The sequence below is a fragment of the Danio rerio genome, chromosome 10, assembly GCF_052040795.2.
Source record: "Danio rerio strain M-AB ecotype USA chromosome 10, GRCz13ab, whole genome shotgun sequence".
In the NCBI taxonomy this organism is placed as follows: Eukaryota; Metazoa; Chordata; class Actinopteri; order Cypriniformes; family Danionidae; genus Danio; species Danio rerio.
In genome coordinates, this window is record NC_141030.1 from 15,202,082 (window position 1) to 15,217,008 (window position 14,927).

The 14,927-nt window shown below is 34.8% G+C and overlaps 1 protein-coding gene across 3 annotated transcripts; it reads left to right on the top strand.

The window, feature by feature from the left end:
• Positions 1 to 970: 970 nt before the first annotated feature.
• tmem267 (transmembrane protein 267) lies at positions 971 to 14,927 on the top strand. Of its 3 annotated transcripts, none has more exon segments than NM_001003574.2 (4): positions 971 to 1,044; positions 5,524 to 5,934; positions 9,220 to 12,604; positions 12,645 to 14,927. In NM_001003574.2, coding segments are annotated over 2 exon segments (708 nt in total). In that variant the 5' UTR covers positions 971 to 1,044; positions 5,524 to 5,562; the 3' UTR covers positions 9,556 to 12,604; positions 12,645 to 14,927.

The following is a 14,927-nucleotide window of genomic DNA, read 5'->3' on the forward strand; positions in this document are numbered from 1 at the left end:
CGATGCGGGCCTCGGCCTCACTCACTCTGTCAGTTGTAGTTTTTAGATTGGTTGTGATTTCGTTTAGCGTCTGATAAATTTCCTTTCGAAAGTCCACTAATTCTCTTTTCAGATCGTCTCAGAAGTTGTTTAGCTCTGACTTCATCTCCAAGGCCATCATCTTTATATTTGCGCGGATGGCCGCGACGCTATCATCCACTGTTGCTAATTTTAGATTTTCCTCTTGTCCGCCATTACGCTCTCCTTGTTCCTCAGCCACGGCGGTATCCTCTAAATTACTACCTTTATCCGCTTTCCCGAGCTGTTTTCCTTTGCCCTTTTTGATCTTCTCCCCTTCCGTCATTAAATTCGATCAATAACTAAGTTTTAATTGTATTGTTTGGGGAATTAATCTCCGACCGAACGGGAGACAAAAAGTTAAGCGGCCATGCGCTTCAGTTAACTGCCGGAAGTCCCCAAAAAGTTTTGTACTTTGTGTTTTAAATTGGTTTGGAGTAAATCTTTGTTACAGTTAAATATCATTCTTTTTCCTTTCAGCTTAGTCCCTTTATGCAACAGCGGAATAAACCCCCAACTTATCCTGTTAAATAATGCAAGAATAAGCTATGACATAAAATTAATATAACATTTAATCAAATTATTTTTTTATTATTATTTAAGTTACTTTTTTATTATTCTGTTAAAGTTTCTTTATGACACAACAAAAACTCTTATTTTGCATTTTAAAAAACTTGTCATAAAACTGTTATTTAAAAAAAATATACTGAACTTTTATCACATGCAGTATCAGCAAATGTGCACATTATCTACAATTTTTTTGCATTTTTGAATCAAATGACGCAACGAAATCTCGTTTACAGAAATTTGTTTACTTTTGTGGTTTGATGATACGCGCTCCGAATGACCGAGTCACTTGTTTTAAACAAACGATTCGCAAAGATTTCAAAGCTTTACGAAGCAGTAAGGAACCGATTCAGTGATTCGCGATTCAAACATTACAAGAGAACAAACAGTCCGTCAGACCGGTGAGGGGAATGAGATGAGGTGAGGAAACAGTACCTATTAGTGCCTTATTTTGGTCATTGTAGCCATGTCTAAAACTAGAGGAGAACAGTGCCGTTGAATCAGTTTATGCGGACGTTGTTATGTTGGCTAATAAATTTAATGTACCTTGAGCTATGGATTAGCTGATAAGCTAGTTAGCTTCAAAGCTAATACTCTTTTTATTAAACCTTGCTAGACCAAGATATCCAATTGTACCAACAATAGAGTAATTTGAATTTATTTTATAGTACACGCAGAATATCAGTGTTATTTTGCTAAAAATAAGACTTAAAACAATCACGTTAAATGTTAAATATCTCGACAGGCTGCATGCCTTCATTATTTAATGCATTCATTATGAAATGTAACGTTTTCGTTTGGATTCTTTTTCTTAGTAAACCTGTAACGGGTTGACTTTCTCCCCACTGTTTGAAGGTTTACACGTTGTTTTTAAGAGCGTCTTTGAGTAAATAAATATTTATGTAAGTAACAGTTACATATGTGTACACCTAACTCTGGTGACCATTTAATTAACAATTTGTTGTCATAGTCATGAAATATCATGGAGTCATCATTCACTGATCTGTGCTTAGTCATTTTTATATTTATGAAATACTGCCATTACATCTGCTTTTATAAATAAACAGAACCTTGGTGTACTGAATAATTTACCTCAAAATTATAATAAATGGTTAATTCACACTTACGCACAGGCCATTAAATATGTAGTTGAATATGTAATATGTAGTTTTTATTCATTTATTTAGTCAGCAGAACGTTAAAGAAGATTTTTAGCTTAAATCATGGTCCTTGGTAATTTATACTATACAAGTTACAGTCTACCAGCAATTTTAGAGACAAAACGGTTTGTGGTTAAAACAAAATAAAAAGCACATTGTAGTCCTGTGAAGTCTGTGCAAAAAACATAACTTTTGTTTATGCATTTCTCTTTTTTACAATTTTATGACTTTTAATCCACATCATAAGCTCATTGGCCTCTTCTTAATTAAAAAAAAGAAAATCACTGAACATACTTTTATTAAGGTTTGTTTTTGATAATGTTATATATATTTTTTTACTTTTTAGAAAATTATAACAACATTTTCCTAATATTCCCTTTTAGTGAATTGTTAAAAAAGACAACTTTTTTTTCTTTTTTGCTTTTACATTATTATGCTTGACAAATCTATCCAATATCTAAAATACCACCAGCAATTATTTAATAAAAAACATTTATAACGTTTATAAATAATTGAAATGAAATGGGCATTGCTTTTTAAATAATGCGAGTGTGTGTTTTTATTAAAGAATGCATGTACTGGAGAATTATCAGAAAGATTGTGGAAAAGTGTGTTCAGATTAGAGACATATTAAAGAAACCGAATAAACCCACAGGTTTGATCCCTGTTTAAATTTCCCTCTACATTTAACACTTGTAATATTTTTTTTCACTATACAATTGGATTAATATAATCAATAGAACATGTTTTGACTACATTTTGCAGCTAATTATGTGAACATATAGAATCGTTTGTAGGCCTGTCACAATATCTGTTTTTTGTTGTACGATATATTGCACCAAAATATATTGCGATAGACAATATTATTGTAATTTTAAGACCATTTTATGCCACTCATTATATAATAGCAGAATGACCATATAATATTATCACAATACACTCTTCCTAAGAACACATAATATTTTTAAGAATATTTCAATTAATTACAATCATTTTAACAATTTAATAATGAGGCATTAGAATCAGAATTTGAAAAACTAAATAAACTTAAATTAAATAATAAATGTTAACAAAAAAGTGCAAGGTAACAAGTAATAGAGGCTGCGATATCTGCTACCAGATCTACTTTCAATTGTCAGGCCCTCACTTGAAAATATACTTGGGTAATTTGCAGTAAATTGAGTAATGTTTATTTAACCATACTAACAATAGAGATGTTGCAAAATCAGTTAAAATGTTGCTAGAATTGCTTTGTATACATGAGCGATATACACTCACCGGTCACTTTTTTAGGTACACCTGTCCAACTGCTCATTTCTAATCAGCCAATCACATGGCAGCAACTCATTTAGCCACGTAGACATGGTCAAGATGATCTGCTGCAGTTCAAACTGAGCATCAGAATGGGGAAGAAAGTTGATTTAAGTGAATTTGAATGTGGCATGGTTGTTGGTGCCAGAGGGCTGGTTTGAGTATTTCAGAAACTGCTCATCTACTGGGATTTTCACACACAACCATCTTTAGGGTTTACAAAGAGTGGTCCAAAAAAGAGAAAATATCCAGTGAGTGGCAGTTCAGTGGGCACAAATGCCTTGTTGATGTCAGAGGAGAATGGTCAGACTGGTTTGAGTTGATAGAAAGGCAACAGTAACCACTTGTTACAACCGAGGTATGCCGAAGAGCATCTCTGAATGTGCAACATGTCCAACCTTGAGGGCAGATGGGCTACAGCAGCAGAAGACCACACTGGATGCCAATCCTTGTTGAATGTATGACTCGATACATTAAGACAGTTCTAAAGGCATAAGGGGGTCCCACCTGGTATTAGTAAGATGTACCTAATGAAGTGTCCGGTGAGTGTATATTGCACCAAAAATGATTGAGGTCATGTATATGTGTTGTGCGGTAGGTCGATACATTGAATATTGTGACAGCCCTAATTGTTAGGTTAGTTCACACGGTTATAAACAACCCTACAAATGACCCGTAGAAATTCTAGAAAATGATTAGGTTGTAAAACTACAAGTGAACATTCTTTTATTTAATGATTTTTGATAAGGTTATTTTTTGGGTAATTTAAAATTATTCCCCCTGCAAAGTTCTGGGAATTCATTGTTTTGTTGCAATATTAGCATTCTGTATAGGTTATTTTAAGCTATTCAAAATAACCTTGCTGCAGTAGTCTGAGATAATCAACCTGCAACATTCCATGGATGTTATTTGTTTGTAAATTTTCAAAAATAATTAAACAGAAGCTAAAAACAAGCATTATTGGAACATGTCTGCTGGTGTGTATAGAAAAGTAATTTTAATTTGACTGTGTGTGTATATATATTTTATTTATTTATTTATTTATTTATTTATTTATTTATTTATTTATTTATTTATTTATTTATTTTCTGCCCAAAGCCACCGAGTTGCATTTTATGAACCACCAAGAACCAATGTTTCAGCTTAAAATCTTCAATAGAAAAAAGTCGCCTATATCATTAGTAAATCAATGGCATTTTAACATTATGGGCTCTATCATATACCCGGCGCAGTTTGGCGCAATACGCGGCGCAAAAGTCTTTTGGTAGTTTCAGCTTGGCGCAAGAGTGGTTTTGAGGCATTGCGCTACGCTGTTTAAATAGCAAATGCATTAGCGCTCATTTGTGCGCCCATAGGCGTTCTGGTCTAAAAAGGAAGGCGTTCTAAAGTGGACCGCTGGCGCGTTGCTATTTTGAGAAACTATAATAGATTGTTCATTAGACCTAAACTAACCTGGTCTAAACTCTGCGCATCGCTTACGCACTGCTTAATACGCACAAGAGAGCAATAGGCAAATATCTTTACATATGAAAAAAATTAAATATTAAGGATATATATAGGATATAATAAGAATAGATATAGGATAAATATAAAGGATTAAAATATTACATATTATTTTCTAGCATACATAAATATGAATAAATCACTGCTTTTATGTCTTCTTTATCTCGGGAGGCTTTTTCAGTTCATTCATAACAATTTGCTTTTGTATAATGTTATTATTATTAGCAGTATTATTTATTATATCCATATTTATATTTGTTTTATTAAAAACAAGCTTAGATTTGCCCACCTGCCAGGTTTTAGACCATATGGGGCATGGCAGGTGTATTTGGAAATAACTCAGTATTTTGACCACACTTGGTCATTATTGTTCATTTATTCGTTTGCTAGAAATTAGAACTGAATTTAGAAATAGTTTTGAAACAAATCTTTGCACTTAACAAATGAAATTAATTATTTATAGACTAATTGATGTCTGTGCATACAGGTTTCCCTATCCAAGAGCGAAAGTGAAAGTAGATCATTTATCTTTCATTCTCACGCAGTAGATGCTCTGTTTAACAGTTTTCTGTTAAAAAACTGTCAACTGTTAACTGTTTGCTTGTGAAATGCCCATTTTTTTCCACGTAGACTTATATTGCGTCCCGTAAATAGCGAATGCACTTTTGGCGTGATGCAGCTGGGTCTTAAAGAGAATGGGAGATGAGACTCTAATTGGTTTATTCTCAAAACACACCTATAACTCATTGAGAAAATAAACTCAACCCTTTTAGACCATGCACCTTGGCGCAAGACAGATTTCACGGGTCCTGGCCCGCCCTGAAAGCATTTGCGCCCTGCGTTTTGCGCTCTGCGCATGGACCGTCAAAATAGAGCCCCATATGTTTATTGTCTGCTTTCATTGGAATCTGCTTTTGTCTTCCAGTACATCAGGTTTCTGACCCCTCCATGGAAGAGGCCAGCGATGAGGGGCTTTTACTCCAAGCTGGACTCCTCATCTATAGGTATGGCTGTGCCTCTGAATCTTGCCGTGGAGACAGAGAAAGCGCAGGCGCTACTCCAGACCTTCAGCACTGCCTCTCTGTTCGCCAGCGCAGGCCTAGGCGCTTTCTGTTTCGTCGCTGACCACTTCCTGACGCTACCCTTCATCCAGCATCATCTGTGGCTCAGGGCTCTTTTCGATAACACTGTCCACGCCATCATTGGTCTGTGGTCTTGGGCCATCGTGATCGGCTTGAGGAAGAAAAGTGACTTCTATGAAGTCATCCTGGCCGGGTTTCTGGCCTCGGTCATTGACCTGGACCACTTCTACATGGCTGGATCATTGTCAATCAAAGTGAGTCCTCTTTGTTTATTTTATTAGCACAATATGAAATATTAAGATTATCGTCAAGAGAAATGTCTTCTTTTATTTTAAAATTTAACAAATTCAGGAAAGGTAAAAACAAAACAAGCCTGGTCTATTGTATTTATTCTACTTGTTAAAGCGGGTGCTGCCTTTGTATAACTTTTGGCTCGAGACTTCTAGTCTCATTCACTTCCATTAATTTTAAACGTTAAAAACAGCCCGTTATGCTGCTTGATAGTCCTAGGCGATTAATCGAAATCGAAATAGCTTCAAAATTCAGAAGTTATAATCAATCTAATTTGTCAAGGTAAATTTTTTCAATTACTTTCCCTACCGCGTTGCGGAGTCACGTGACCCCGCTATGTTAAGCCTTTATTTATACTTCTGTGGCAACTGTGGATCTGTTGAATTAGGACGATGGACCCATTCTTGAGCCTTACTTTGCACTTCATTGATGCTGATTTGAAGCTGTTCAAGAGATGCCTCGAGATGGCATATTTTCTATTACATTAAACTTATTATTTACAACAAAATATATGTTTACAGAAGATTCAAGAAATGCATGTTTAAAATATTATTTACAGGATATGCAAAATATTTTATTAAGAAGAAATTCTGCTTATTTTCTACTATTAATATGAAAAACATTCAAAATAATTTAATTTTGTTTCCAAAAGTGCAAGTCAGTTTTTTATAAGAAAAAAGTGACTGTTCATTTTAGGCAATGTGTGTTTCATTTTCAGTTGTTCAATGTTTACATTCAATAAATAGTCATAGTGTTCGTTTCCTTCAATTATTTTAAAAATAAGTAATGCACCCTTCATTCAGAAATCTCTCACTTGCCTTGTAATATGTGAACATATTTATTGTACAAAATCAGTGAATTATGAGGGCAAAAAATATTTATGTAAAAAGATATTAATTGTTCATTTATCGTAATCGAGTTAAACTGTTCAATTAATCAAGATTTTGATTTTAGACCAAATCATCCAGCCCTACTGCTTGATTTTGCAAACTGAGTTTTTCTTATTATATTATTCTACTTTTTATGTTTTATGCCTTGAACACACTTGTTTGTAGAGATAGTAGTTTTACTGTTTTTTGCTCTTTATTATTCCTAGTAATTTCTCTCAATGGAAACTGAATCAAAAGTACTAAAACTATCACAAAAAAAGAGTACATTACCACATTGCAGAATAAGGTCAATAGTAATACATATTGTACAGTATATGCAATAATATGAATCATCAAAAGAAAAAAAAAAGAAATGATTTTGCTCGATGTATCTTAGTTACTGACCGATTAAAAATTTATTTATTAATTAAGTCTGAAAATAATTATGTGAATCTGGACATGCTTAATTGATTTGAATAAAAATGACAATGTCATGAAAACATGCTAATTAAATTTGTTATACGAGGTTCAACAAAAAATAGATGTTCAAACTAGTGCTAGCCAACAGTTCATTATTGTTATTATTATTATTAATATTTTAAACCACAATTTATCGCATAATTGTCTGGGATTAATCATAAATAGTCGCATTGGTATACACAAAAATCAATGATGATTTCAAAAGAAGTGTATTAAGCACTTTTATTTTTAAAGTACTGCGTAAGTGTATGAACAAGTAGAAAAAACATATTTTAACTATTAAAACGTTATAGGGATATGTATTTAAATCTCAACATAAATAGTGTATTCAAGTTAAATTTACAACCAGAGATATTTGCCGCTGTCAGGGCATTGGAATTTTGCCTACTTTGTAATGGACATTAAGTAGGGATGTAACAGTATCAGAATTTCACGGTACGGTAATACCTCGGTATGAATGTCACGGTACGGTATTTATTGAATCATTTACAGGAAAAAAACAAAACTTATGAAAATACTCCAAAAAAGTGCCAAAAGTGTCAATGACATACAAATTAGCCATCAATCTGTAAGCTTTGAAACAGGAACTTCAATTTTAATGACAAAAAAATTATTAAACCATGTAAAAAAAATAAAGTTTCAATTTAGTATTGTTGAAAACTCATCACATTCAACATTTAATCACTCACTCACTTAGATAGAGATGGGCTTTAAGGAAAATGATCATATAAATATAATCTGGTAAAAGCTGGTATCTCTGGGCATTTAAGATGTCCCCTGAAACAGAAAAAAACCCTCTTATTTGGGACTGAGGTTTCTGTGACATAGAGATATGACTTGGCCCAGGTTGACAGCAGTGGGTAACGTTGTGCATTGTCTTTCCCCCACTTGAGAGGACAAGCCATGAGTGAGATAGAGGTCTCATGTCTGTATCAATCTGAACAGTGTGCTGTGTCACACCCTCCGTCCCGCCCTTCATTAGGCGCGCGACCACACCGCTCTTGAGTATGCGCGCTCGACCCCCCCCTCCCCGCTTTACAGTACGCGCGCCACAACACAGCTGATCAGAACGTGCGCGACAACACGGCTATTCAGTACGCGTGCGGCGACAACACCCGCTTCAGGTTCGATCATTTCCAGCTCTTTTTGATGCCCGCTTCTAGCAGCACACTCCATTTCCGCATTACTGTATCTGTAGCGACAACAGACCGCAAGGGATGATGGCCACCCCTGGGCTGATGGGAATTGTAGTTTTCGCTACCTCCCGTTCGCTTCATTCGCCTGAACAAATTTTCTCAGAAGACCTATAGTTTTACCGAGTCATGCCACTTCGGTAATATCGAAAAAAATTATTATTGCGGTATGACGGTATTTACAATACCGTTACATCCCTAACATTAAGTTATGGTCAGAATTATCGGGCTTGAACACAACATTATAACAGGACACCTGCAAACAACATCTACTTAGCATTCACATTTTATTTTATCAGGAAACAACATAAATAGTCTATTCTCTAGCAAGTGTTACTGTTTAGAGTGAGGGTAAATGTTTGAAAGCAACTACAAAGTTTAAATGTGCACAGGTACTTAATTTCCTTTGGATAATCTTGGCCACTTCACATCCACATCACCTTCTGGGAAGTAAATATTTTCTGATAATTTGACTATTTTTTTGTTCCATCATGCATCTGAATTAAACGGGCATGTTTTTTATGTATCTGTGCACATGAAAAATGCTACTGATCATTTTTAGAAATATCATAAAAACATTTGCATTTTAATCAATATTCTATCTTGTGGATTGATTTGAATCGAAACCCATACCTGGCTTCTTTTTGCATATATAACATATAATGTTTATTTTTCTCTGCTAATAAGTGTGGTCTGTTTTTGCCAGGCTGCTGTGAATCTGCCACACAGGCCTCCTCTGCACTGCTCTACCTTGATCCCAGCGCTCTGCTTCTCTCTGCGCCTCCTCATGTGGGCCTGCCGGCTCAAAGACTCCTGGTGCTCTCTGCCCTGGATGCTTTTCATCTCGCTGACATCGCACCACATCCGGGACGGGGTTCGCCACGGCCTCTGGGTCTGTCCATTCGGCAACACAGCACCAATCTCATACTGGCTGTACGTAACCATCACAGCCACACTCCCTCATCTGTGCTCAGTGCTCATGTATCTGACCGGCACCAGAGACATGATCTCCACCAAACACGGCGTCGCTATTGACGTCTGAGACAATCTATTTCGCTTCCTTTCTTTACTTTTCCCTGCAAAACGTGAAGCTGGAAATATCGCCGTTGGCTCTGCATCTTTGCCATTCCTACTTTATTCCTTCTTGAGAGATTGTGTCAGTGTGTTTGATACTTCTGACTGCTGTAGACGTTCAGGTATCAGTGTGAAATCAGGTTACGTCGACTGTGGAGACTGTGAATAGTTTGGTGCGGTGTAGTTCAGGGTTGGGTGATAATTCTTTTCAGTATGAATGTCTGTGTTCCTAATAGTTAATAATTTATTACATTTTGTCACTAATACAATACAATAGTAAATAGCACTATTTGAGTGATAAGTAAATAGATTGTTTATTGTTTTGAATCAGTATAGGTAATAGTAAAGGTGTGGTCACTGGTGAAATGTTGGGATAATCTTGCCATTACTTGAAATTTCCAAGTGTAGAGATTTCTGTTGAAATAACCAGATTTTCCCAATGGAAATTTGCAGAACAATATGTCTGAACCATAACAGTTTTTCTTCTGAAGGTATATAACTGTATAGATGACAATATTAGTGTCCTTGTCAATGCAATGGCAACATTCTTTTTATAAAAAATGATACTCTGCAAGTTTATTGTTTGCATTCTTAAGTGTTTGCACTCTTTTAAAACAGAATAGATTCTGATTGACTAAAATTTGTTTTAATCAAAATTGTATTGCAATGTCATGCCGAATGCAGTTTTTGCATTCATAAGCACCTTTTCTAAATGTTTTCTATTGGCAGCGAGTATTTTGCACCTCGCATTTTAACTGTCTGCTGCACCTTGCATTTTAATGGGTTGTTTGGTGTGCCTGCAGATAAAAACATCAACTCTGTGCTGAAAAATGCCTGACTCCAGCACCAAGAACATTGATATACAGTAGTTGCCTAACAACATATGAAGCGCAGCACAATGCTCTTTTCTAAAATCAGCAAATAGGTCGTACAGTTTGCCTTGTGTTTTCAGAAATGTTTTCACTTTATTTATTTATTTATTTATTGTTTTACTATATTTTCATCATTATCATAAGTTATCATATTCAGTATAAAAGAACATTTATAATAGCTACTTTTAATAGCTATTTTAATAGCTAATAAAAGTAGTTTTTAATTACATGACAGTTTTCTACTAAAAACAGAAAACTTTTTACTTAACATTTTGCCCATTAATTTACACTTTTGTGGCCTAAAAAATTACTTTTGAAAACAGGTTTCACGAAGTATGTTTTTAAGTCTGATACTGATATCTTTTTTTTAACTGTGTAAATGACAAAAATCCAAATTAGTTAAAGCCACGTTCATAACAAGAACTGTGGACTACATATTTATATTTGCGTGTGAATGTGTAGTGTTTTTACTTATTTATCGCCAACTACTGGTTTGACATGCAAAGTACAGCAATATTTAGTTAATTTTGTGTATCCATGTGAATGGGTAACTTTTTGACAACTCCTGGAAAACAGATATCTTTGTTGTGTAAACATTAACTAAAATGTGACAAAAGTGTCTCCTGAAAGATTGTGTGAATGTTCAATATTATCACCCAGCCCTGGTGTAGATGGTTCGTAAACACCCTTACAAACCTTATTTAAAAGCTTCAGCATAGTGTTGTCATGTTTAGCTTATAGTGTTATAGACTTGTCTACCCAAATAATGCATTTATTTTTTTGAAGGAATCAGACACTAGAATAATTCTAAGACTTACAATGTAACACATGTTCAGGGATATATGCTCTGAATGGTGAGTAATGATGGTGTTTGTGCTTGTGAAACTGAGGCTGTGTTTATTTGTCTGCAACATCTCTAGGATTTCTTGAAGGAATTGAGTCTCTTTAGTGTTTTGGAGTGTTTGAACTGCACCGCTAGTTTGTAATGGAAAGTGTTTAGGGACCGAATAAACAAAGCTGTTGTTGCAGACGATTACTGTTGCCTTTTTAGCCACAGGCATTGGAATAACTGTAAATATGATGTGTCGACTTTCCAAACACTTATAATTTATAGTTATTTAGTTAGAGCTGTTATTAAGTGTCTTTGTGTATGCATCACATCTAAGGTTCATTTTGGTTGAATTTAAATGGGACTAAATACTCACCGTGACGTGTTTTCAGATTTAATTATTAGTCCAACATTGCTTAATGTTAGGTTTTACAGTGTAGAGCATAGTGTTTATACTATTCATAGCAATGCATTCTATATGTATTCTAACAGTCAGATGTTTTGGATCAGCTCAGTTGTTCTTGGCTATTTTTCAACTTTTATTTTGTACTCCAAAAATGCTATAGATTTGTATAGATTCATCATGTTTTGTTTGGTCAAGACATTAATTTGAATTTTGAAAGTATATATATATATATATTATTATATATATAGTATATTATTTTTTTTTGCTGGGATAAGCACCTTTTTAAAATGGTGTTCTATTGGTGGTAAGCATTCTGCATTCTAAAAACACAGGTCCACAAAATAGTTTTTTCCTGAGCTAAGCATTTTTTTTATATTGTTGTCAGTGGAAGTGTCACACTTTTTAAAATGGCTACAGCATATCAATGCACTCAGTGTGTGTTTAAAACAAAGCAAAGAGCACCCAATAGTTTTTTAAAAGCTTTGGCAGTTGGAGAAGCACTCAAAGATAAGCATCTTTAGAAAAATGCTACCGTTTTTTAGCTGCTCAAAAAAACCAATTGATATGGGCCTAAGCAATTGAATGATGTCAAGTTTGTGTGGTTAAAGAACCTGTAATCACATGCTCCTGCACCAATATCCTTGATACAGTGGTTGCTTAGCAACATAAAAAGTGCAGTGCACTTCTCCTTTAAGATATGTGTCCACCAAAGCATTTTTGTGCAGCTAAAAATGTCATAATTATTTCCAAAAATGCTCAGCTGATGGCTTCTTTAACTGTCAGAGCATTTTAAAAAACACTGAGCGCTCAACTCTTCATTATGCTGCTGCCGTTATTTTCATTGACAACAGAGAAAATGGCTGGTTAATAAAATGAACACTTTGGTGGACATGTATCCCTAAAGTCCATGTGAGATCTGAATGTACAATGTTTGTTTTTTCGGTGCACATTGTTATCCTTTAGGTCACAGGTGTCAAAGCCAGTTACTGGAGGGTTGCAGCTCTGCACAGTTTAGTTCCAACCCTGCCTCAACACACTTAAGCTGCGGTCACACTAGAGTTTGTGTGTGCGAAATTCTGTCATACAGCGATGCGAAACGGTGCGGGATTAGACAATAAAAAAAGCGAGCGATTGCTCCATGTTTTAAATTTCTGTCCAGAGAGGTCATGTTTTGATCCTCGATTGGTCTCACGCTGTCAAGTGATGCGTTTTCGCAGGTCAGAGTTTACCAAGCTTGAATACCAAGCTTTATACCGCAGCAACCTGCGAAACTTGACGCATGACACTGCGTTTCCGGTCTGACGCATTCGCGTGCGCATGAATGGAAGTCTATCGGGAGATAAGTCAGGTGTGGCCGCAGCTTTACCTGGAGGTTTCAAACAAGCCTGAAGGGCTCAATTAGTTTGATCAGGTGAGCTTAATTAGGGTTGAAACTGGGCTGTGCAGAGCCCTCCAGGAACTAGGTTTGGTGCTTAAGGTGAACGATTTATTTATTTTTTACTTCTTTGTTCAGTGAAAAGTTATTCTTAAGCAAGTTAGTCCATAGAAAAAAAAGGTAAACTGATTTAATAATCTTTAAGCAAAGTCCTTGCTTCTCCATTATGGAGTGGCGGTCCTTCTTTGTTGATGTCAGTTTGACTGCTTTCGCCACAATATTCTTAACCTCTCCCCTCTTACCGTTACTTTTTTATGAGGGAATGATGTGCAAAGTGATAGCTCATTCCCACTCAAAATTTAGTTAAGGTGTCAAGCACATCAATATAATGAAGTAAAAGTCTCAGCAACTTTACGGTTATGCAGGCTTTAAATTCAACAAAAAGGCTGTGCGGATCCAATCTGAAAAGTGTGTTGTGTTCAGTTTGATTAGCAGTCACAGCCAAGTGGTTTTACCTTTGAGTTTCTTCTTTTGATCAAAAAATACTGTAAGTCAATAAGAGTTTTTCCCCCTGACATTTTTCAGTTTTTCAACAGAAGAAAAACTCAGAGTATGGGTGAACTGTCCCTTAAGATGGCCACAGTTTGTAGGAAAATATGAAACACATTTTAAATAATTAAAATATTTTAGAGGCATAGGTTGTTATCCAAACTTTTGACTGTTGGTGTATATATAAAGCAGTATAGTCTTTATTCACTCATTACTATTATTCATTGTTTACTGGATCAGGAAGAACATTTATTAGCTTTACTTCATCCTGAACTACAGCAGTGGAAACGTGTGTGTTTATGCTTTTACTCATTCATTATGGCGTCAAGGGAAATTATGTTTTAATAATTTGTATTTTTTATTTATTTTTTGCTTTGGTGATAAATGCTTTAATCAGTTTTCATTGCCTTGTCAAACCTGCAGAGGGAGCTGTAGACCAACTCCAGCCAATGCTTTTTGTGATCCTTTCTATATTATGCTCATTTTGTTTTTTTTTTATTTATTTATTTTATGTTTATGTAAGTGATGTATATATTAATTTTATTTATATGCCTTTTTTTGCACATAATTTATATTTGTCAATAATGTGTTGTTGATGTGCATTGTCAGGAAGAGACAAAGCATTATTTATTTCTGAAAATTGCCACAAATCACACTAAAGCTGCAAATGCAGCCTTCTGTTATAATCGACTTCTGTCTTTATTTCTGTTGCCGATTGCCTTCTTTCCATTTTAATTGACTTTAAGTGCTTGCTCAGTTATTCTGTTGTGTTGTTGTCAGGCGTTCGTTCATCACCTTAGTCAAGATAACAAGAATAAGAGACGGCACCCTTAAGAGGGTTATTCTCACGAAACCCTTAGAGCAAAATGGCACTTGAGATTTTAAATATAAAACTTAGTAATTTGTTAATTAAAAAAAAAAAACAAAAAAAAAAAACATAATAAAGACAACGCTGTTCTCCACGAAGCACAAAGTGTAATTTCAACATGATTTATTTTTAATCATTTTACTGCATTTTCTACTTAAATTCTCATTATCGAAACGTGTCCAAGTACGTTTAAATGTGTGTTATGTTGTAATTTAAACAAATTAGCATAAACATTTTAGAATAAAAACAAATGAATTGTTCAAATAAATTATCTTACATGACAGAACAAATAGTTTACAGAATATTCATGTATAACGACAATTATAAAAAACTGAAAAATGATGTGTCTTTGACGGATATTCTCATCCTCCGCAACCACTTTAAAGTGCTGTTTAAACACATAAAGAGTTTAAATAAAGTTAAAATTTTTTATAAAGGAGC